The sequence below is a fragment of the Bradysia coprophila genome (genome assembly GCF_014529535.1).
Source record: "Bradysia coprophila strain Holo2 chromosome X unlocalized genomic scaffold, BU_Bcop_v1 contig_38, whole genome shotgun sequence".
Lineage (NCBI taxonomy): Eukaryota > Metazoa > Arthropoda > Insecta > Diptera > Sciaridae > Bradysia > Bradysia coprophila.
In genome coordinates, this window is record NW_023503327.1 from 196,718 (window position 1) to 222,239 (window position 25,522).

Genomic DNA, 25,522 nt, shown 5'->3' on the forward strand with positions numbered 1-25,522 from the left:
TTTTTTTTCTCCTTTTTGTTTAGCTACGCAGTCGTTAAAAATAATTGAAAATTTTCTTCGTCTTCTTTTTTGTATTTTTTTTTTCTTTTTGTAAAAATAAATTCAGAATTATATTTAAATAGGCACTTTCAATCAATTGATAAAAATTAAAAAATCGTTTTCGTCTACGCGCAATAAAATTTTTAAAATTTAATTTTTTGTGAAAATATTTTTTAGACTGCGATTAGCAGAATTTTATTTTATTTATCACTTAAAAGTTTTTTTGTTGCTGAAACATCCACAATTAAAATTTAAATTTCTTGTTCATTAACTTTGGTTTCTTATTTTTTGGTTTAATTATGTTGACTTCAAAGAACTTTTTTTTTGTAATTAAATACGTTGTCGTGCACCAAGTTTTGAAATTATTTGTGAAATTATATTCGTCTGATTTATCGATATACAATTGAAAATGTTTTGATAACAAAACTGTTTTTTTTACCTAATTTTGCGGAGCAATTAAGAAAATTGATTTTTATTACATGATGAAAATGTTAACTGAATTTGGCTCAAATTAACTTTTTATGTTTTCATGGATTACATTCCATTCCACTTTATTCAGATATAAATAAACCGCTTCTTCTAGAATAAAAAAAGCTGAGTCAAAGGATATTTTTGACTGAGCGCCATCTGACATCCATAAATTAAACTTATTGAACGGATCAGTTAACTGTTTTGAAAGTTTGAAAGCTTTTGTGGATGTTATGTGGATTGTTTTAGACATGAAAAACGTAAAAAGTTTTAAAATTTAAGCCCGAGATAAACGGATTATACAAAATATTGAAATGGATGAATTGAAAGTGCCGTGAAAATGTAAAATTACAGTGTGAATTAGCTACAAAAAAAAAAAAAAAAACAAAATGACAAATAAGGTGAAAATGAAAGAGGACTTCTCCTGTTGCAGAAAACTGAATGTGTCAGTGTTAAGCTTTTGACTTTTGGGATCTTACAAAGCACTGACAGTGCGTTGGATCTTAATAAGATCATCTTATGGGATTTTCGGTTTGCTTATTTCTTGGTTCTTAGCACTGCTCCTAGCATTGACACTCAATTGACAAGCGCCAGCCAAATTTCAAGGCTTCGGTGCTTCGGTGCTTGGTGCGTCAAAATGTATAATTATTTCATTCGACAATGAGTCTATTTGAATTTGTGGGAGTGGGGCCATTTACAAACAATAGTCCAAGAACTTTAGAATATAAAAAGCAAATGCATCACGAAACTAGAGTCGCAATTACTTGATGCGCAGACGTGAGACTTGTAAAAGTTTTTCCTTTTTGTATTAAAAAAAAAATCATTTTGATCAAAAAGACGAACCATTTTATTTGTTCACATCAATTTTCCCTCTGCCATGGCCTGTCCGAATATCCAAATCCCGCCGAATCATCAGCTATCATTCGTTGACTAACCACCAATAAACTGCCCAATAATGTATGCCACATTATCGCCGTCTCGTCCCACATAAAGCATGCAATGTCCCATAGTAGATCGATAGCATCATCCGCAGCATCTACACAAACGCAATCGAATATGCTTGACATACAGTCCACTTCCGCAAGATCATCGATTTTATCCAACGTTTTCTTGTAAATTCTTTCATATGGCCGAGCGACAAGTGCCCGCAGAAGTGTTGGGAATGCATGTCCACGGGCGCTACATCTTACACTTAGGCTCGTATAAATTCGAACGCACGTATCGTGATCATGTTCCGGCGACGGAATCAAATACTCTTCCCGCTTTCTGTTGCAAATTGTATCCAAAAGTGTTCCGTTAACCGGCAATTGTTTCGGGTGCCTATGTTCTGCCACACTCATAGCACAGTTCAAGAACCGGTGACGGCCGTTACATATTTGCCAATAGTGCGTTGAAGCTAGTGTGAGTCCGCTAACGGTGTATCTATGAACTTTCGAAACGTAACGAATACCTGCCAGCGTTACAGCGTACGCATGTTCGATACTCTCATAGGTACCATCGACTGCACCTAATGTATATAACATTCCTGAGCATTCGCAGATGCTGATGTCATAGCCATAATCACCGAGATCGTGTACCACCGTGGCAAATCCAACGACATAGTAGCCCTCTTCATCAAGTGAACTCAGTATTGTTGATTTCACAAAAACAGCATCCAGAATACGATAGTGAAGCAATTCCTTAAAGTCTTTCCAAACACAAACGTACTCCAATTTAACGTTCGACCGACGCATGGAATCTTCATATCTTTTCTTAGCTCTGATAGTTTCGTAGCTCAGAACGGTTGCTTCAATAAGAGACTTTTCTCCATTCGAACCGACAGCATGAATTTCAGCTATTTTACATCCGAGTCCGTACAGCCACGTCCGAACTGTTGGCATTGTCCAGTCACCGCCATAATCGAAAAGGAATAGAGAATCAACAACAGACAACGGTGTTCCCAGATCTTTACCAAAAACAAAGCGATTGTATTGAAGTGAATTTGCAATATTCATCGGCGATCGAGAAATTCCCTTCAGCAAGAGACCATCGCAAATGGCATCGTATTGTGGATTTCCATTTACGATTGGCAGACCAGATCCTTTGCACATGTCTTCTTGGATGTCGTTCGGTTTGGGGCGAAAGACTTTCGAGTAGTCCACTTTGTGTACTACAAATGGAGACGATTCCGAAGTGAAGCCATCTCGCTGTGCCGTGTACATTTGAATAACCCGCTCAAAACACCAAATTCCCATGGCTTTAATTTGATCGATTTGTCGAAGGGTAGATGTGTACTTAGCCAATTCGGTTTGCAGCATTCTCACTTCGGCAATGGGACTTGGTTTCAGACTATCTACAGATGGAGCACCAACAAGTAGAATACGATGTTTTAATATGTGAGCTGGCCAAGATTTTGTAGTTTCAGTCGAGATTTGACCGAGTTCTATTTCGCTTAAATGGAACGGTTTAAGTCCTGACGATTTGATGTTGATGCAAATTTTCCCTTCTGTTATGTAGACTATACCCACTAAATCATCAGCGTCCTCAATGCTGCTAAGGTTATCTGAAAACCAACTCGTTAAACGTGCCGCAAAAGTGTCATTCCACATCAAAGACAGTTCCGCTGGAACGAATATTTTTACCGGAAGTACAATGAACCGACCGAAGGTAAGATGTTTTTCCAATAGTGACTCGTTTTTGCACCATTTCTTCAAATCTCTTTCTACCCATTCTCCACTACCTTCTCTGCCAACCAAAACATCGTAAATGATTTCAACTTCTTTGACTCCCATGTATGGAACATGTGTTATAAAGGAATTGTCTATGCACACATTGGCATAACATCCAACTTCTTCCGAGTGCCTTCCGATAGGTGAAAGCTGAAGAATAGGTTTGTCCCTATGTCGATCTGGAATGTAATTTTTGAGTGAACACAGGCGATCGTCTTCTGCTGTCAAACTGCCCAATTTGTCTTCAGCGCACCAATAGACATTTCCTTTAATTGGTGAAACTGACGATCGAACGGAAGAGAGGACTTTAAGGTCCAATCTCGAGTTCAGTGACGAACTGTCTAATTTCATCCAGGCATCTCCAATCACCCCATCTCTTACATTCACTCGCGAAATATAGCCATGGGGCTCTACGAATCCCTTTCGTTGTTCCTCTGGACTCAGAGTATTGGTCCAATCCGTTGGATAATGAAAAAAGCTTGGGAAGCTGGTATATTTTATAGTTGGTCCGGATGAGTCGTTCCAATCCTTTTCCTTATTCATTCGAACATTCTGACTGTTGATGATAGCTACTGGACTCACACCATTTCCGTTTATCGTGGACATTTTGTTTTTAGAATCTAAGGTGTGGAAGACATATTGGGTTAATGGGTATCACGGCCAGTTTATGTATCACTTGATCGTTAAGGAAACACGCAATCTATGAAAAACGACAAATTGCAGGAAATTCTTACTTATTTCTCTAGCGAAAGTTAAATGTTGAACATTCGAGGCAGCAACAAAAATTTAATGGAGGTATCGTCGGCGAATCGTAGCCGAATAAACCAATATCAAAAAAAAAATTGTCTCTTATATGCACACTTTGCTTAGTAGCATCACTCAACAGGGATGCATTCGTGTAAAAAGAAAACAAGTTAAGGACAGGTCGAAAATTCAGAGGGGTAAATTACATAGCATTTTGTTTTGATGACTCTAGCGAAAAGAAAAACCGGGAAAGGGAGTTCGCTGCGCTCGTGTACTGTTCCGAGTAGTTTGTTTAACATTCAAGTGCCCTAAGTTTTTAAAGCCTCCGTTCCAATCGAGTGATTGTATTGGGTAACCAGCTAGAATGTGATTCAACCACTGAACGCTGACAATTGATTTTCTAAAATATCAGAAATTCGCCTCTGTGACTATGACAATGTTGTACGAAAGATATCACGAATTCGCTCATAAAATTGTATTTTCATGACCATCAGAAACACATGGACGTTGCAAGAATCGTCAAAGTCACAACATTCACGACTTTGATGTTCTGCAGTTGGCCAAGGTGACGGAAAACACTGTCGTGATTTTTAGATTTATTGATGGCTGTTCACATAGGAATTTTCAGTACGAAGCAAGCAACTTGCAGAAGATGACTAAATTAACACTTCGAATATTCTTTGCGATTAGTTTCCTGTTGTATGGACACAATATGCATAAAACCGATCCTGAAATTGAGCTGTTTGCGAATATGGCAAATTATTTCATGATTGGCAAAGTTTGTAGTCATAGATGCGATGTATCCGTCAGTCAAGACGAATATAGCAGATGGGACATTCGTTTCACTGCGACTGTTGCACAAGGCGAAAATGCAGGTGATGCACCTCAGCGTGTTGCGTATAAAATCGAAATCTTCAAGTTAAAAACAAATTCACCTCACCATAGATACACTTTGCAAATGCATTCGCGATTATGTCAACCATAAGAATTGGCTCCGCAGTGTGACGCATGTGTGCGTCCATCAATATGATTTGTTAACATTTGTCCTACTTGGTCCCGCGAATCCAGACGACAATCCAAATCTCACACCATTCACCGAACCAATAGCTGCATTATGTTCAATTTTGAAAAATTTCCCAAGTGCCGATTTTGGTGGGTACGCATGTACATCTAAATGCCGTAAAGATGGAAAATTGTCTCGCCTTCAGCTACAATGTACACTACCTTGTGAGGCACCAAGCCCGGCAGTTGCTCGTGGAAATATTGTGGAATACGTTAGTCAGAGTACCTTGCTTGCAAATGCCAATGTAACCGCTAAGGCTCAAGGACAGTATTTGGAAGTTATTATGGTTGGCAAATAATTGACGGATGTTTGTTGTAATAAATAATTACGAAATACGAATATGCCTTTGAATTAAAAACTAGCGGGCTCTCAATCCTCAATATCGACAAAATCAATCGACGAGAAATATTCCGGGCCTTCACCCAAATAGATACAAAAACTCCCGACTTTACCATAGACAATTCTATCTCTTGTCGTCGTTCTTATGAAAGGCTCAGCGAACTTGTACAAGGCTTTTGTGAAAATTCTCACTTAAAATATCTCTTAAGCAGAAAGAGACTTAAGATCAAAGAACCATTTCTATTCGAGAAGATACGTATTTCCCGAGTATTCTGTTGCTGTCTATTTTCTTCCATGTGATCTCTCCTACCTAATGGCTCGCAAAAACAAAGAAGAAAACAGCTCCAGAGCCATACAGTACCATACAGTACAAGTTGAGCGAAAAAAATAGAATGATCGGCAATAATAATCGAAAATCTAATCAGGACCACAGACCAACAAAAGAGATATTCGTTCATGAACTACGCATTCAAATCCTACCAATGCGTTCAACAGAAGAGGAGCCAACAACCAGAAAATACCTTCGAGGGTGATGAATTGTTTTCGAGTATGAAAGAAAAAAGTGAGGGATACTTGTGTGTGGTGTAACGGTGTATGGTACTTCTTCTAGTAATTGTCGACAATACAAATTTCATTAATCTGATTAAATGATTGGAGGTGAAAGGCATCAAAGCAAAGTTGATTTTTGCTAAGATTCAATTTAACACCCTCTAACAACAGAAAGAAGTAGTGGAAACTACGACAAAACTATAAAATCACGAAGTCATTCGAAACATCATTAAAATTCAAAATCACGACGGATTGACGATGCACGTTTCAATTGTAAAGGAAAACGGAAGTTCACGTGGAAACAAGTTTTCATGACTTCAATCATTTCAGTTGATAAGCTTAGCAAATTTTCATATATAAGGACGTTGGTCGTTCCTAAATCTTCAGTGTGAAAACGACGCTTCTCGCAAGATGAATAAATTATTTCTGGGAATATTTGCAATTACTTTCATTCTTTATGGATACTCAACGGCCGAGCCTGAGCCAGGCACTCAAACCTTGGCGAATATTTTAACTTATTTCAAAACGGCTGAACTTTGTGGCCATGTGACCCAAGTATACCGCTGGCGCGATGATTTCGGAAAATGGGATATTCGTTTCAAAGCCACTCTTGCAGAAGGCGAAAATGCAGGTTGGTAACATCTGGACGAAAATAAATGAAATTTTGACTAAAAAAACAACTTCCACTCCATAGAAACCCTTTGCAAATGCATGTACGATTACATCAATCAAAATAATTGGCTCGGCCCTAAAACTGAGAAAACATGCATCCGAAGCCCCAATTGTATAACATTGGTCTTACAAGGTCCCTCAAGTCCAGACTACGATCCAACAAAACCACCAGTGGTTAAACCAATCGCTGCATTATGTGCAGTTTTGAAAAATTTCAAGACTGTCGATCTAGGTAATCGATCATGTACGTCTAAATGCGTTCCAGATGGCAAATTCACCCGCCTAGAGCTACAATGTGAGTTAACATGCGAGTCACCGAGCCCGACAGACGCTCGTGACATGGTTATACAATACTTGAATCAACATGGTTTGATTGCGGCAGCTAACGTAACTGCCAAGGTCGAAGGAAAGTTCGTTAATGTACTTGTCCTCGGTGATTAACATATTGAATTCAAGAAAGGGTTTCAAATATGTATAAATATTGAGATGTTTGGAATAAGTGTCTTGTAATAAATATTGTACAAAATTGTGAGTTTTATTAATCGCGACCTTATTTAAGCATTCAGGCATCCTTACAGTTCTTTTTTTAAATTCATAATTCTTTTAGCGTTATCTTCGAAATAGTGGTCTGATACGGTATTACTTTTAGAGTGGTCTGCATCGTCCCTTCGTTGAATGGAAAATGGAATGAGATGTGTTAAATGAATGAAACACAAAAAATGAAAGTATATCAGCGTCTATATGCAGCAGATGGTTTGTTCTATGGATAAAGCAAAAACTTTAATTTAGTTGACTTTCCCACCCCACATCACCACATGGGCGACAGTGCATATCTTGCATCAAAAATATTCAACCGACTCAACTGCGGACTGTGGAAAGTGGGTGACAAAATCACTTTGCCCTATTTTCAACACAGAATACGACCAGAAAATGACGTCAGAAATTGGCATAGCTTTCCAGAAACAATAGTATTCTGTACGGTGTGCATGCAATAAGATTCTCTATTTGAAAGTACCAAAACTGGAATGTTTTTAAATGAATAATATTAGTGAGTTTCACATTTGACGTAAATTTTTTGAATCTCAGGACGTCTGTGGAGATGCAAAGGTAGATTCATCAACGTAATTTTCTGACAAAAGCGAAAGTCAAAAGGAAATTGTGGACTTCCACATTCAGAACTCTTGTTATTTCTGGATAAATCTGTAATTTGTAGACGATGAATGAGCCATTATCACTTTAGTGACGCCAAAATTTTAAGGTAAGAAAATGTTTTCCCAAACTCCGTACTGCGTACTGCATCCCATAACAACGGGATTCTGATGGTTACAAGAACAGTATACTAAATTCAAAACATTTGTGAGTTTCTGAATTTCGGTCAGAGTCAAGTATAATCAGGTTGCGCAATAAACACAATTTTTATAGCTCGTAATGTGGTTGCACATGCCCATATAGTATTGATTTTGTTGTACCGACATAATTTTAATAAGTTGAACAAAATGTATCATTACTTCGCTGATATGAGCTGCATACCAATTTTTCCGAGGTATGAGTGCGTTGCAACCCTCGGCAAAGTAAAAAGTTCGAAACAATAAAGTCATCAACTATTATAGGCAGCACCACACGGAAATGATTGATTACCAACTTGCAGTAATTTTCGTTTCGCTAATAAAATAACCTACGCGGTTGGTCGAACATTGTCATTTTTTCTGGCTGCGCAACCTGATTATATAGGACCTTGGACAGATTGTAGCAATGATTTATTTCGTAATTGAATGTTTTTTCTTAACTTTTCAAAGTTTCACTTTTTTTTTCCTTTCTATGAAAACGTTCTGCCAACATGTTATCAAAAGATCTTACTGTGGAGGAAGATGATGTTTGAACATCCACAGCTAAATTAAAATTATTTACTTTTATTCAAGACATAATTAACGATTTTTCTATTATATATATTATATTACCTGTCAAATGTAGATATATTAAAATATCTTCTTTTATTTGATTTTTTTTAACAGCAGCCATATTGTTTTTTACTTTCGTTCTCTAAATAGATTTTTTAACGAATTTTTAAGTTTTTTTTTCTTCAAATATTGTAATGTTGATAATTAGCTAAACTTTTATTATATTTTTGTATTTCTCTTTTAATTATTTTTTTTTTTCATTTTGGGTATAACTTTTATTTGTAATTTTTTTTTTATTGAATATTTTGAAGACAGAATTTGAATTAATTTTTTTTAATGGCTAATTAGGTCGCACAATTTTATTTTTCATAATAATTTTTCTTTTTTACATTTCTCTTTACTTTTGTCTACATTTAAATTTTTAGTTTGTATTTATTTGATACTAAATTTAAGATTTAACGTTTCATTTGTTTGTTTGTTGTTTTGTTATTCATTTAAATGGCGACGGACTCTAATCAATTTCTTTTTCTTTTTTAGTTTTAATTCAATTTTGTTTTTCAACTTTACAAACAACAAAGATAGTCTAGGGAATGGGAATTTAACTTTTTTTTTAATTTTATTTTTTTGTTTATTTGAGCTAAATATTGATGCTTTTTAAGAAGGTTTTTTTTTAGAAAAATATATTACTGTCATTATTTTTGTTGTTGTTTTTATACTTTTAGGAAGGTTGTAAAAAGAACAAAGGAAAAAATTGAACAGAAAATTGCGACAAAAAAATCAATTTAAAAAAATGTCGTGACTATTACACTTACCTCGTGAAAAAAATGTCACTCCTTAAGTCAGTTGAATTCGTGGTTTAAGTAGAGTCTCCAGATTGTTAAATACAACGAGGGCAACGCTCACAGAACCAAATTGTAATGGTGAGCACGTATCGCGCGTATACAAGATCTCTCAACCTACCCCATTCCAGTTATTGTTTTCTTTGTTTTCTGACATAGACTTCAAAAATATCCAACGCACTGCAGGCATGACTGATCGTAGTGACAGCTGCCAAATAGACTACTATTATGTATGAAACATTTTTCGACATTTTTACAGTGCCAAATTTTGTATGACACATTCATTGTACAGTTTCAGTACTTTATTTACAGTACTACTCATGCCTGAACGTTGTCTTGATGTCTTGAAATAGATGGAGTACTTATATTTGCAGATGGTTTTCACTTGACAAATGTGAAAAAGTCTCTGATCATTGAGCTTGTGTCTGGCTGGCGTGTTATATTTTGCATAGGAGAGAATTCTCTCTATTTTAAAAGTGCAATTTTGTCTTTTGCTTCAATTCAAACCAAAAGAGGACACTTGCGTTCAAGGACTAATTCTCTGGTATATGATTAATTGCTCACAATTCCATCGTTATCAAAACTGTTATAAACAGGGCATATTGTTTTGAATTAAATTTTCTAAAAATTGACGAATAATATAAAAAAGTTACTGAATACTTCGGTAAATTTTCGGTATATTTTCGTTAAATTTTCGGAAAATATTGGTAAATTTCAGGAAGTTTCGGCAATTGTCAGTAATTTCAGAAAGCATAATACCTAATAATAGGCGCTAATCATAACTGGTATATTGCAACAAGTAACACAGTTTTCGTGTAAAAGTGATTGTCGACAGAAAAGGAAGAAAACGAAAAATTAATTTAATTTAAAAAAAAAACCAATTTTTTTTAACGAAAATAATTTTAAATTGTATTTTGTCCTAAAATTATAAAAATTGATAAATTTAAACAATCAAAAAAAAAAATAAAAATAAAATTAATTTCATGCATGATGTATCGAAATGAATACACAAAATGGAAAAAAATTTACACCCCAGTTTCTCTTGTTTTTTTTATATAATCTTTTACTTACAAACAAAAATAAAAATTAAATTAAAAAAATAAAATAACAAAAATTATTTATTTTAAATGTTTTCTTTCATTTCTTTTTTTTAAATTTATATGTGATATATATATGCGCTATATAAATGGTGTGTGATGATCATTTTAATAAATCATTTTCTTTCTTTCATTTATAATTACAACTTTATTTAATTGGATAAAGTATTGACTATTAGGTTGGTTGTATTATCTTTTCATTTGTTTTGTTAAAAAATAAAAATAAAATTTTCGTTTTGAACTTAGTTTCAACAATTTAATAGATTTAAATTTTAAAAATCAACATAACTCGTGTGGTTTTTCTTGCTGTTGTGTTTTGTTGGTTTGTTTAAATTTCATTTTTTTCTTTTTTAGTTCCTACATTTAAATTTACTATTTTTTTTATTTATTTTAACTTTCAAAAATATTGACAACTTTAAAAACGTTTCTTTCCACAGTTTATATATAGATTTTATAGCCCAAATTTTTCATTTGTTTTTATATTTTTTTAAATATTTTTTTCTTTTTTACTTTTAGGCTTTCAGCTCGTCACCAATTTTTCTTAGAAGAATGTTAAAATAATTAAAAACTAAAACAAAATCCTTGGCTTTTCGTGTATTCTATGTAAATGTTTGTTTTTACGATTGATGACAATTTGTTTCTAACAATTTTTAATAAAATTTTCAGTAAATTAATTTAAAAAAAACGAAAACGATCGTTGACTACGTCAACATTTATATAATAAAAAAATAATACCCGCACCGTTATCTAGTTGTTTATTATATGGCGGCAAATAACCATTTTTTTAAATTATGCGAGACATTTTGAACAACGAAAAATGCATCATCAAGCTTACGTTTTTGATTTAACACTCACCTAAACAAACATTTTAAGTGTTTGTCTAACGTTAAGCAAAAACCCTTCAAAAGTTTGAATCGTTTCAAATTATTAAATCGAAAATAGAGAAAAAAAATCGCGACGTCCCTATTCGAATGAGAGATATTCTTCTTGATTGATGCAGAATCATAATATCTTAAAAAAAACATTTTCAATCACATGACGTGATTCACTCGGAATCAATATGTCAATAGATCATCTTCAAAATACCAGATAGATGCTAATATGACGACTGTGTCGTTTCAACGAACAGAGGGAATATGCCGAATGATTTTCGAATTTGGTCGAGAGAAAATGTATTCTCTCCCAAAAAACCAGCTGTCATTCGAAATATTCCCTCTATCCGTCGAAACGACATCACAGTCATCATATCAGCATCTCTCTCCAAAATACGGTACTTTCAAACGTGACCTCACTTTAGTTTCGTTAAATGTCTCGTTCATTTGTATGAGATTTATTTTAACGTGGATGGCATTGCTTACGAGGATGCCATTACAAACGCACTTCAATTCGATCATACATCGACGAGAATTTATGTGTGTAATAACGTCGACGAGACGACAGATATACTATTTTCAATCAATCGATTCGATGAAAACGCGCCAAATTTGAATGAATTTTCGCCTACCAGGGAAAAATGGAACCATTTTCCGTAAATTCGCATCGAGAATTGATTAGGAAATTTGCCCACAAACAACAGATTTTAGTTTTGTGTTGAACAACGGTTTCGGTCCAATCAAATGAATAAATAAAACTAAAATCGTTGAAGGATGATGATCCGAAGTCTTTGTTTTAACGATAAAACGTGTTCTCTGAACAGTAAAATTAAAATTTTTTTCTTTGTTTGGCTTCGATCTTTAAAGTCTTCGGATGGACTGGCTCGGTATAATAGTGAGCCACCGAGTGTGTACATTGTTGATACATAAAAAACGTTTTATCGTCAAAAAAAGAAATTGATTCGAATGAGCTTTATGACTTATAATTAGTATCTAATGTATATGGAGATGCGAGTGCGGATATTTTCTCTTAAAACAATAAAACAAACAAACAAAAATGTTGTGATTCTCTTTTTCAGTTAAAATGTGTTGCATAATATAGGTGATGGAGGGGGTTGAAGGGATGAGGATGAGGAGTGAGGAAAGGGGTGGGAACATTGAACATTAAATATATTCTTTATGTTTTTTCTTTTATTTTCTTGTAAATAATATTCTCTATATTCTCTTGATGAAATCAATTTAAAATAAAAATTAAAAAAAATATTTTCTGTAACAACGATCAGTGTTCTGACTATAAAATCACTTGTTTATAATTCTTTTTTGTTTAACTCATTTTATATACAAATCAATTTTTTTATCTTTCATAAACACAAAATGGTTTAACTATATTCTTCATCCAATTTTCATAATAACTTTTTTTTTACAATTTTTTTTAAATTTTTCCTCTTTTTATTCTTAATTTTTTTGTTTGTTTAGTTTCATTTCTATTTTACTTTATCTCTTAAATTTTAAAACACTTTCTTCCTATCAATTTTTACTTTTTTTTCTCTCTCTCTCGGTTCTCTTTCTCTCTTTTAACACTGTTAAAATCATCAAAATTTAATTTAAATAATTTCTACTGTATGATACCCGTTACTGGATTTTGGCGTGCCCTTTTTGACTCTTCCTCTTGGATTTTTTGCTCAATCAAATAATGAGCCATGGTAATGGAATTCTGTTGGCCACTGATTGTGACTATCCGATTCCTTGTGCCCGGAGCGAACGTACCCTTTTTTGATATTTGAATAACGGCTCCAGACATTTGTTGAATTTCGACTAGTTGACGACCGCTGGGACCTATACGTTTGTTGGTTTTTTTTGTGTGTGGAAGGATTGAGGATAATAAATTAAAAAAACGAACCAAAAAAAATTGAAAAAGAAATTCTACCGAAAACATTAAAATGAGTTGATGAATATCCACTGGCGAGTTCATGAACGGTTTTTGTGTTAAGCCCAAAATTGTCTAATTGATTAATTGCTTCAAAGGCCTTTTCAGAACTTTAAGATAATTTATGGTTCCAACGGTTTTTCCGAAAGTTTTTCAAAAAACGAATTGTTTGTGTTTAATTAGTTATCACTACGTTCACGTGTTAATAATGCGCATGCGCTGGGAGAATTCTCTTTACCCTTACGTATTATTAAAACGGAGACCCAAAACGGTGAACTGAGATTCTAGCATAAAGTCCGATTCGCAGTCACTCAGCCGTTTTCAAAATAACAATAAAACTCTTTCCATTGTTAAAGCGTCAATGGCGAGTAGACGGAGTGTAGCGCTTTTCGTGCTTAAAGCGTGAATCGTACTTGACTCCATTTATTCACCATTTTCGGTTTTCGTTGGTCTTTGGTTTGATTTCTACAAAAAAGGAGTACTCCCACTCCGTGCGAGAGACAAAATTGATTTTTTTCAATTATTGCTTTGTTTACTTGACAGCTCGATCTCTAACGGCTCGCACACGGAGTACTTTTGTTGAGTGAAAACCATACTTAAATATTAATTCGCAATTCAATCCGTTTACTCATGGTTCACTGCTCTCTTTACATCGTTGACGCGTAAACAGTGAAGTACGGATAAAAGACCTTCGTGCACTTTCGTCTTTAGCTCTTTATCTAATTGACAGTATGTTTTAACTATAAAATTTTCGACTCTTTTGTTTGAACGAACGTAAACGAAGAGCTAAACTGTGTGAATCAGGACCTAATTTTGGAAATTTTAGTTTTGAAAGAAGCTCTGAAAAATTCCGATTTTTTTTCGAAATTTTTTCAGAACTTTTCAGAATTAAAATGCACAAAAATAAGGCCTGGCGTGTGTGTGCGAATTTAGTGACTCGAATGAAGCTTCTTTAATTGAACCACAAACATCAAGGATCTTGATTATTTCACGGAGAAAATCCTGTGACGGGGACAAACAAAACTGTAGCAATATACAAATGGACAGACCGTTTTGCTTCTATCTAAAATTTGGTCTCTACGATAAAATGGAAATAGGCTGCCGTTTTCGACCTACAATAGTACCAGCAATGGAACTGGGTGTCAAAGGATGAACTGATGCTCGATAAATGCAGTTTCTCTTTTAATGAAGTGGACCAACAACAAATATTTATTGAATTGAATTGTTACTCACCCAAAATAGCACCCACAATCACTTCCGGTATTTCAACATTTTTCGCATCTTTACTGCTACCATCACCCGGAGTTGGACTTTTGCTAAGTAACGTTTGTGCAGCTGCCGCTGCAATGGCATGAGCTGTAGCATTACTGGTTGCTAACCCGAAACTATTATTATTTAATGTAATTGGTGTGGCCGCATGTTGTCCAGCGTGACGGAAATGTTCAAACTGATCTAATGGTTGTCGTGGTGTTGGCGATGTGGCACCAACATACGTTTCTAGATTCACCTGTCCAATGGCACCGAATACACCGTTCGACACCGGATGCTCCAATGCCGACACACCCAAATAGCTGATCGGATGGTGGGCTCCATTAGTATGTGCTAATCCTAGACCGCCACCCAATACACCGTACTTAGCTAGAACAGCTAGCGCTTGACAAACTTCATTGGTTGCTTGTTCTGAGTAACCAGCTCCACGCATTGAAACCTAATCGAGAGGAACAGTGGGAGGTCCCAATTAGTGTCGGCGACAGTCACTATAAAATCGAGAGTTTAACTCACTTTGATGTGATCCAAAATTTGTGCAGTTACCGCAGGATTTGGATTGCTAGGTTGGCCGAGATTTAACGATAAATTGATGCCAGTTCCATTAACCAAAAGGCCGGGTGCACCGACAGTCGAATTCAATGACGCCGTACTGGAACTTATTGTGGTTTGATTTGATGCATATGGTGATCCCGTTGGATTGAAATTAGCCACAGGTCCGTTTATGTCCGCATATGATACATTCAAGCATGTGCCCGACTGCGGATCCTCCATTATTTTGGCGATAATCAATTTACAAGCAATTTTATTTTTCTCTGGATCACCGATTATTGTAATGCAACGTTCTTGTAACGTTATGTCTTTTGGTTTTTGCGATATTTGTACATACGAGCCGCTTTCCTCTTTGATTTGCTTAATATATGCACCGGCCTTTCCAATGATCATACCAGCTGTCGAATTCGGTACCAGAATTTTCACTTGCCGATCTCGCTCTTGTGCTTGTTTTGATTCACTGTCCGTCAGTTTGGTTGAAAGATCCGGCTTTTCACGGATTTTTTCCATTATGAATTCCAGTACCGCCGTAATAGCCTCGAGGGAACCAGTTATGAGGCATACTCTCTCCGATGTACCTGAGCCAATCAAAGAGAGAAAGAAAATGAAAAATATTGAAAATAGAAACACCGCCATTATTAGGCGTGGTGGACCACTTCCCACTTTTGATAAAAAAAAATTCAGGGAAAATCTACAATTGCTAAAAGTTTCCTATGTGCAGAATGAGCACCAGCTGAATATCATCAGCTGGTGTACAAACAAAAACACTTTGTACTGTAAACAATTCAAAGACAACCTACACACAACGCATTTCTACGTTAAAGTCATCTATGCGTGCACATAACACGTATGAATGAAGTAAACACATTGTTAAGAATGTGTTTTGATTGTTTATCATACAATAAGTGTGTGTTAGTAGATCCAGCTGATGATATTCAGCTGGTGTTCATTCTGCACATAGGAAACTTTTAACAATTGTAGAAAAATTTCCAAAATTCGAGAAAATCAAGAAAACTTAAAGAAAATTCGAGAAAATTGAGAATATAGAAAATCCAGAAAATTTCAATCATTTTCTCCATTTTCCTAGATTTTTTGATTTCGAAAAAATAATGAAAAATGAAGAAATCAAGAAAATTTGTCAAAACTTTTCTAAAAGATGGCAGTGTGGCCATTTAAAATGACAATGACGCAAATCAATGAATTTGCCGAATTGTAGTAAAAACTTACCCGGATAAAAGTCGTGCGATTTGGACATTTTAACTTTGGCACCCGTTTCCTTTTGCACCGCGGCAATGGTTTCACCTCCTTTACCAATAATTGCGCCGGCAGCCACGGAGGGCACCAGCGTCTTAAAGTGATATGGTCCATCGGTACCTTCAACAAAAGAGAATTTGATAATTAAAAATTAGAGTTCTACATTGGATTGCAATTGACCCAATTGCGGGGCGGGGCATGAATGAAAACGCAACATGAATCGGTGAGTTGAAAGTGATCTATTTACAATTCGCACAGTTAAGTGATTTCTGAATTCACAAAGTGTGTACATAAGAGACCTTCGTTGGCCTGGAGAGGTAGAGGCGCTACAATTTTGTTCTCAGTACTCTATTTCTTTGCGCTGTTTTATTGTGAATTACCTTAACTCTAGTAAATATCCGTGAAATGTTATACGAAATGTACTAAAAATTCTACAAAAATCTATTACAATTAAGCTTTAGTTTGTAAACACCCTATTTCCCTATTTGTGATAATGAACCACACAATTAGTCCATTCCAATTAAACTTTTTTAGCTGCAGCAGCATCAATGCAAAACTTTTTAATTTCGAAGCTGTTTGTATGCATTTCAATATCTTTTTCGAATACTCTTGAAACTGTTTTCATTACGCTCACAAATTAACAAATAACGATCCCGAAATCCGCAATGTATGACGTCAGAGCCACTATCGTTTGCCGTCCTTAAATTTCTCGATTTTCTCCCCAAAATACAAATGAGGTCATCAAGTTAATGTCGTCACAATTACCGGAATATTTCCCCTTTTCATCATTATAGCTTTCTGCATTCAACCCCAGTCCCAGTTTATTTGCATGGAGTTGGGGAAACGCTTGAAATTCATTGAATCGAATGTTTAGTACCTTTCAACACTAAAGCAAATTGATACAAAATGTGTGCATATAGACAAGTGTGAAGTACGTGTGAACGTAAGTATGTCGATGATGTATTAGCTTAGTTTTACACACATTCGCCCGAGTCTACCGGATATGGAATATACAGTCGATACAGGTACAAATGACGCTAAAAGTAAGCGATGAGCCCTATAGCTATTGTCATTTCGTAAGTTAACGAACAAAAAAACTTATTTTCATTAGAGTAGTTTCAATAATTGTGCTGACAACGTCTTATCAATCCACCTCAACTATCAATATAAAACTAAGTTTGAAATCTAAAAGTATGGCAAAGTCGTTGAATTTAAGTTTGATATTCAGAAAGACAAAAACGGTTTGAGTCACCGCTTTCAACGAAAATATTTGTAGAAAAAAATGTCACAAAATTTCGGATGTATTGGAACTCCATCAAATAGTCTGCTTGCATTTTTCTAAGTATTAAAGAACATGTCAAATATTGGTACAACATTGTAATATCATGTTTTGCAACAAAAAAAAATGTACAGAAATTGGGGCAAAGTGGTTAAACTTTTCGGTCGGATTTAGAACTGCTGTGAATGGAACTATGTCCATCGATTTGTGCAGAGAAAAAAGCCACTGTAAATTCTGTGCGGTAATATTGTAGAGAATATATATTTTGCACATATGCAATAGCACCCCGAACTATTAACCCAATTCGCTTGGTTTCACTCTTCCATATTATATATATAGAATACCCGACGGTGATTCGGAAACTACTGAGAATTAACCGCAAAATAAATTAGAACTTTATAATTCCACCTTCTTCGCTACCCATTCCTATTTGGTTAAAACGAACAAACAAACTGAAAAATATGCATGTTCATTGTTCATACAAAATGTCTTGACATTTAAATTGTGAAAGGTCATAATGCTAATGACTCTGATGATTTTAGAATGAATATCACCCTTTCTTTGGTTCACCGGAAAACGAAATGGATTTTCTTTTGCTGTCGAAGTGTATACAACTGAAAACATTGTGCAAGCTTCCGAAAGTAATGTTTCTCTCAGATGTAGTTAAGCAACTGAAAATTTTATTTTATTTTCACTAAAATCCTTCGATCAGAGTGTTTTGTACAGATTGATCAATGCTCTATCTAGCACCGAAGCTAGTTGTGACATAAGTCAAACAGAGAGGCAAAATCATCAATACTTGATTCTACTTTAATTGTTTTACCAAAAATTTGGCTATATGCGAAACGTCAGCACAAGTCAAAGTTCATCATTTATTTTCGTATCGATAACAGATGACATAGCCGTCGGTGCGAGGTTAAACACTTGATATATTTTCATTCGCTGCTGTACCGAACGAAAATATAATTGATTTAGGCGCCTCGAGCTCGTCGAAATAAACATTTAAAACGAGATGAGTCAACTAATCGGTTTCTGATTGAGCGTAAAATGTGATCATCCTTTGACGAATTTAATGTCACGACGGTCATAGGCAAGCTTTACCTGTGTTATTGCTGTGTTATGGTACAGAGACAACACTGACGAAGGAAAAAGCGTTTCGTTGATGAAATATCTTTCAAAATGCATTTGTAATTAAAATCTATCTGCAAAACCCCCGAAGAGTTTATGTAATTTCGAGCAATAAACATAATAATTCAATATTCTCGACCCGACGGGTACACCGTGATTATAACGTATCAATTTCCCCCAAGTCGAAAATCCATGTAAACAAATTACTGGCAGATATTTCTCGCATATTTTCATTTTTATATGTACACCGAATACAGTAATTCATTCAATTTATAAGTGTATCACTTGTAAAATATCCAAAGAAAAACGACGACGACGAGTTTAATAGGTTATCTGGAAATTTATTGGTAATGATTGGATAGGCTAAATAAATACACAAAGTTCAATGTGATGCAATGCAGTAGACAATTTGAAATGTAAATTTTATTAAGTGTTTTCATGAAATTAGAAATTTAACGAGAAATTTAACCGAAAAAAGTAGTTTCAACGACACACTGTGTTCCTGGGGAAATAAATGGCATACCAACCAAAACACTCTGCTCACGAGTGGAGCGGTTCACCCCAAATTTTCACGACGAAAGTTTTACGGAAAACATTGTTTTTGTCGACACAGAAAACAATATTATCTGGGTTATAAGCGGCGGAAGAAGCATTTTCAGCGGAATTTGCAGGGTCTGCACTCGAAAATAAGTAGTTGCAGTGGAAAATAACGGGGAACATAAAAGACGAGCCTCGAGAAAGAATGCAGTACGAACAGACATTAGCTTCAACGCAAAATTTAAATAGCTCAGTTGACTGTGTTATATTATAAATGAATACGAATACGGGACGGTCCAGGGACTATTCTTGGCAATTTTTTTGGGAAAAATTTCGCATAAATCTTGGATAAATTTGGTAAATATTTCACTGGGAATCAGGTGTGATAAGGCGCAGTCAGACGAGTGTGCAAATTATTTCTATCTGAAAAAATGTTAATATACCGGGAAATCGAATTATAGCTGCCCAAACCAGCGGGAAATGTATGTAGCGGGAAGTCACTTTTACATTTTTGGATACCGGGAAATCCGGTAAATCTTGAATCGAATACCGGGAAGAAAACATAATTTGCACACGCGAAGTCAGATGTGGACTATGGTCTGATACAAATAAATTTCGGATTCCTTAGCAATCAGGATCCAACTTTAAATCGGTTTCCGTTCGGTATACCCCAGATCATGCAGTGGTCTTAATCGACAACGTTGAACGAGCTAGCACGGCAATGCTCTTTTTTAACAGTTGAGAAATTGAAATTTATTTCTTTCTGTTTAATTGATTAACATCAATATATATACCCATATATCGAAATTGGGTTGAATCAATACGCACTTATTTATTCGATCCATTCGCTGTTATACATTATACAGTATGTAATCATCTAGTCGCCTCTCCCTCTCTCACTCTCTCCTTCTCTCCTTCTCCATGCCTGTCTCTCACCATGTGTGTCACACACAATATATTAAAATAAAGTGATACGAAATTGAGTTAACGTTTTCTGGATGATATTAGATAGCAGCTGAGCTATCACACTACGGCATTAGAACACAAAATAAATTGACAATTTATGCCGCACATTTGTATAGATATTATAATACATACTGGCAATACATATATATAGTGTTTTGGGTGGTGGTATGCATTGTATGAATTGTTGATATTGGGCGAAAATAAATAATTTTTGATGTAATGAAATTTGAGATTAATTAATGTCATTGAACGAAAATACTAAATGATAGCGCACATGGTTCAATTGGATGCTGTTTTTTTTTAATTCAGCGTTCTATCCAGTACCATTCCCCCTAATTACCGTCATCGGTTTCAGAGCAAGTAGATTTTATTGAAAGACATAGGTACCTTATGCCTGACAGCTTCCACTGATTTTGCACTTGTTGTGTGATGAAACTTGCACTCAGATTTCTTTTTGTTTAAAACGTTTTGTCATATCGCACAGTCTAACACGTCATTTAGATTATAAAACGAATTGCTTATATGACAAAGCGTTTTATTTCGCTGCATATTTTATATGGTCGAAATGGATGATGTCATACGAAATCAAGACCTTAACTCAATGATTTCAACTTTAATTTTATGATTAATGTGCTAATATGTGGTCATCATCATGGTGTTGCATTGTGTGCAATCGGTTATATATATATATAGTTGTCGATACCTTTCTGTGTCCTGCTTTCTGTATATCTAGATATTATCGCAAGATTACAACGAAACAATAAACAAAACGGATAACCATTACAGCTATCATTGTCACAAACAAAACTATAACCATTAATGGTTTCTCATGTATGCTAATTGTAATTTCAGTAGCAAATTTCTTAAGCCTTCAATTATATAAACGACAATTTAATGCAAACAAAACGGTAATGTCTTTTCGTTGTCTGTTTAGCAGACGCTCTCTGTTGTAACGAGAGTAAACACGGTTTAAATGTAGGTATAAAGTCTTAGACTACACGGTGTAGATGACGTAAAATTGTCTGTTGACAGTTGAATTTGAAGTTATATCCCATACAGAAGTAAGATTTTGCATTTTTGAGTGGATTTCGCGACATGTTAACGGTACGAACGGATGGAAATTAGTGTAACACATTCACACTCAACATAATGCGAGTTTCAGATTAAATTTTAATAAATTTCTGTCATTTTTTGCCCAAAAAAAAAATTGATTTCTTAGTCTTATGGCACCTCAGAGTGTTCACATATAGGGAATGCTTCCGTCGTCAACGAAAAATTCATGTGACTGCAAGTAGCATAATTTTCCTAGCATACATCACATACATATGAGGATGCATAAATACTATAAGTTCCAGGGACGTCGATAAAATTTTGCATTTTGTCGTTAACATGCAACATAATGCATCAAAAAATGATATGAAGTCCTCCTGTTCCGATTTAGTGAGTCTGCTAGCATATATTATACTTAACCTCGTCCGAAGTAATAAACGGCTGCATGTCATAAAATATGCTTGCATGTGATAATAATAATGTGCTTGCAAGTGACTAAGGAAAACTACATACTTGCAGATACATCATCATTTCACTAATTTTTTTTGTGGGTATAATGCCCTTAGATACTAATGTTTTGTTGTAGAAATTATTCATAGAAACTGCATAAGAACTGTTGTATGCAGGAAAGGGGCATGTCTCACATTAGCGAATTATAATAAAACTGACATTTCATTCATTTAGCTTATTTTCGAATAGGCCAATCAAATGTCCTGTTTCTATGCATTTGTCTATTCATATAGTAAAGTCCGTAGTCAAAATGTAATCTGGTCCGGTTGTATTCAATGTGATTTTAATGAGGAACCTGAACAGGATCAGGTCAGGCCAATAAAGAAAATGGGCGAAATTACGTGAAATTAGTGAAAATTTCCGAAAACTTTTTTTTTCAATTTTCACTACAGTCAGAGGCCGTGAAATTTCAGCATGACTTTGCTTCAGCTGTTTCTCAGCTGATCCACACAAACAATCAAAACGGTTTATATGTCTTTATATGGTTTTACCACTACCGTTGGCGTGCGTGTAGCATCTTCAACCGTATAAACAAGTATAGGCAGTTTTGATATTCATTGAAACAATACTCTCTTGAGCAAACAAACTTCGTTTTGATGCTGTCAAAATACCATCTTTTTGCTTTGTTTGTAGAATCTTGCACTGTTGAGTAATTTAAAATGTAATATGCAAACACTTCGTTGCATAGGTACCACCTTAATAAAGTAGTAGTTAGGTTGCTAGAGAGAATTTTGATTCGGGCCAACTTAAATTTGAAAATAGAAGCGAATTCTGGTTATGAATTGATCGCACATTTTCTAATATTCCAGCAATGGAAAGCCGAATATTGGTCTATTAGTGTGTTATGTTAAGGGTTTGACGAAGTATTCACGAAAATTAGTTAATTCTAAAACAAGCCTCTTGTACGTTTCCGTATTTCCAACAAACATCGAACGAACAGAGAAGAATTATTCGTCACTCATTCCCAACTCATACACTAAGATGAATCAAACACTTGCATTAGATTCCTTTCCCTCCTGACAAGCACTGTCGCGTGTTTATCGGTTAGAAGTCATTTTTTTTTTTTGTCCCAATGACAAACGAAAAACGATGACCAACAACATATAAACCACACCAACCGTTTGCTGACCCAAAATCGTCCGCATAAGAAGTGTGCAAAATATAGAACTAAACCAAATCCAATTTACATAAATAATTATTACATAAAAACGAAACGAAACAAAAACATGAATTTACATTGTCCCAGTTATAACTATTAATATAAATAAACAAAAAAAAAGAATCTTTTTCTGAGGCAAAAAAAGTGCATTGCAGCTTAGAGTTATACACCGCACGTAAAATAACTATTATGTGCAACTCAAACACTGAAACACTGAAATAGGTCATGATGTGCAAAGCCAAATCTAGTCCATACAATATGGATGTTTCAACCGTACGTATAGCACATGCAGTACGATGGGTTTTTCGTCGAATGTGGCTAGGGTTAATAGCTCCCGTACGGAAAACATAGATAGTGGAACGTTTTATCGGTAATTCTATCGTGAACCCATGGTACAGACGCTACAATCGGTTCAGTTCGAATCACTTTATTTATTTTGAATTTTAATTTCGGCTGGACACGACCTATCAAAAAATTATTAGATCAGTTTTGATAATATAAATTAATTTATTTTGCAGAAAAAATTAATTTAATTCAAGTTAAATTAAGAAAGCCTTATTGAAATTGCGAATATTGGCGAAGGAAAACCATCGCATCGACATGGTATGGTATGGTATAGCATAATTAATTTAATTTAAACGCTACACCATACGGCGCTGATATGTAAAATCAACTTGATAAAAACAAAATTCTCTCAAAATGGTACATCGGTACCAATTCGATTTGAGATAGTGTCGTTGCCGTTACCACGTTACATTTTGTCGATTGGTACAGAGAATTCGCCTTATACACTTATTGAACAAAACATTTTTTTTTAAATCCTCGCCAGGCGTAAATGTTCGGGATGAGTATGTGCCATTAATTGTATTTATACGATCTATTGTTTTCACTGTGCATTTAGTGCACGGGGAATTTTATTTATTCATCTCTTATTAATTGTATGGATGCGCGTATCCAGTTTCAACGAACAAGTGACATTTTATATAGGTCAGAAACCCTCGCATAGAAAATGTTATGGTGAAGATTGTTGTTTGCGTTATATTCAAGTTTGTTGTGTAACGAAATTGGATCTAACTAGAGCTTGAGTAAAATTTCTTGAGGATGTAGCTGGAAGCTTTTTGGGCAGTTACAAATGGACAAGTCAATATAGCCAATGCGGTTCGCTGGCTTACACAGCTATTTTAAAGTTAAAATCTACATTACATCACAAGTGTATGAAACTGGGATCTTTTTTTGGAAAAAAAAGTTTCCTCATTTTTCCTAAAGAATGAATGTGGAAAAATGTTGAAAAAACTTTTAAAAATTCCTAAAATTTCAGTTTCAAAAATCAAAAAAAGAAAACCAAAAATAAAGGAGGATTACTGGCGTAATAGGTGTTAAAGTGTTTCGAATTGCGTCTAAAGTTAAAACCCCTGACCGGCACCAGACATTGTTTCTAGGAAGAAAAATGAAAACTCCTGGAAATTGAGACCCTAACCTATAGTCAAAAGTTCACGTAAAACCTGATAATTATAAGTTAATCCCCATTCAAAGTAATAGGGAGATAACAATTAAAAATTTTTTTTTAAATTTCGTTGACAATATAGTATTGAGTGTGTCACTAGGTCACACTAGGTCACTCCGTTCCGCTCCATCCTCGGATGTCTTCACCACCTGGGTCAAAAAAACACCTTTGTGGTCCGAGTAACATACACTGTTTTATATTCAGGCTCAGGTTCACATACCGAACAAAAATTAACAAAACTTAGACGAGAAAGTGGGAAGAAAAATTCAGAAAAACTGGTGAGAGAATGTGACGTTTTTGGCCAGCCTGAATGTAAAAGGATTTTCTGAGCTTTCGCTGGGTTTGTTGCATAGTTTTTCATGGATTTTAATTCTTGAATTTTTTTTAAGGATTTCCAAGGATTTTTTTTAGTATTTTCTGATGAAAAAAATGTCCTTTTTTCAAAGGATTTTCTTTCGGTCGACTTTCTAATTTATCCGCCTCGTCTATAATTATAAGTGAAAATTTCCCTATTTCAAACTCCCATACGTCGCAGAGCATTAATTGTAATTGTAATGAAAATTCGTCAAGCAAGAATTCTATTTCCATTCCCATTTTAACTCAACTAAAAACCATTCAGTTTTTACAGTCGGAAAAAGTTTTGTAAAATTTATTTTTAACAATTTTCCACGTCGAAAAGTTGAAAATGAAAAAAGAAAAAAAAAAGAATTAGCAAACCAACAAAACCATACCAACAAACATACCGAAACAGAAGAGAAAAAAAAATTAGTTCAATAACAACAACTTGTTGTGTAATTATGGTTCGTAAGTAATGTGAAAATGTCTAGTGATATTATTCATGTAAAATACTTTTCGCCTTTATGCGGACGAGTCGACGTATGTAGCTATGCATAAATGAGCGCTCAGCTCACCGATCTACATATATATGCCTACCTCTACCTACACACATCGAAATGTTAAAATTAGAACAACCTTTTTAATGCGTTGCAGTGTTTGCATTTAGCCTCTTATTTTTCAAATTAATAGTGCAGTAGAGCAGTAGTTATTCACTTGTTCGATGCAAATCATTTGCTAGAGGAACGTTTCAATGTTACGCGCGCTA

The 25,522-nt window shown here is 34.8% G+C and overlaps 4 protein-coding genes and 1 long non-coding RNA gene across 9 annotated transcripts in view; 3 read left to right on the top strand and 2 right to left on the bottom strand.

Moving 5' to 3' along the window:
* Window positions 1-1,310: 1,310 nt before the first annotated feature.
* On the bottom strand, window positions 1,311-5,613 carry LOC119069595. Its single transcript, XM_037173685.1, has 2 exons — window positions 3,950-5,613; window positions 1,311-3,835 (listed from the first exon to the last, which is right to left on the bottom strand). The coding sequence occupies exon 2, from the start codon at window positions 3,819-3,821 to the stop codon at window positions 1,368-1,370; it is 2,454 nt and encodes an 817-aa protein (XP_037029580.1). The 5' UTR covers window positions 3,822-3,835; window positions 3,950-5,613; the 3' UTR covers window positions 1,311-1,367.
* Window positions 4,585-5,355, top strand: LOC119069599. The gene is made up of 2 exons (XM_037173693.1): window positions 4,585-4,834; window positions 4,905-5,355. Exons 1-2 carry the CDS (start codon window positions 4,612-4,614, stop codon window positions 5,318-5,320), a joined length of 639 nt encoding a protein of 212 aa, XP_037029588.1. The 5' UTR covers window positions 4,585-4,611; the 3' UTR covers window positions 5,321-5,355.
* A 695-nt stretch (window positions 5,614-6,308) lies between the features above and the next one.
* On the top strand, window positions 6,309-7,102 carry LOC119069598. Its single transcript, XM_037173691.1, has 2 exons — window positions 6,309-6,541; window positions 6,605-7,102. Exons 1-2 carry the CDS (start codon window positions 6,322-6,324, stop codon window positions 7,021-7,023), a joined length of 639 nt encoding a protein of 212 aa, XP_037029586.1. The 5' UTR covers window positions 6,309-6,321; the 3' UTR covers window positions 7,024-7,102.
* A 3,784-nt stretch (window positions 7,103-10,886) lies between these two features.
* On the top strand, window positions 10,887-12,508 carry LOC119069600. The gene is made up of 2 exons (XR_005086358.1): window positions 10,887-11,478; window positions 11,668-12,508. It is a non-coding gene; the product is annotated as an uncharacterized LOC119069600 (long non-coding RNA).
* The window catches only part of LOC119069596 (RNA-binding protein Nova-1), a 55,016-nt gene continuing 41,532 nt past the window's right edge, over window positions 12,039-25,522 (bottom strand). For 3 of the 5 annotated variants that reach the window (XM_037173689.1, XM_037173690.1, XM_037173687.1), the window contains 4 exons: window positions 16,261-16,407; window positions 14,998-15,611; window positions 14,449-14,923; window positions 12,039-13,124 (listed from right to left, as the gene is read on the bottom strand). In XM_037173689.1, the coding sequence (XP_037029584.1) occupies window positions 12,904-13,124; window positions 14,449-14,923; window positions 14,998-15,611; window positions 16,261-16,407 (1,457 nt within the window). In that variant the 3' untranslated portion in view covers window positions 12,039-12,903. Of the gene's footprint in view, window positions 13,125-14,448; window positions 14,924-14,997; window positions 15,612-16,260; window positions 16,411-25,522 lie in introns of all 5 variants that reach the window. The other 2 variants (XM_037173688.1, XM_037173686.1) reach the window with 1 other exon arrangement.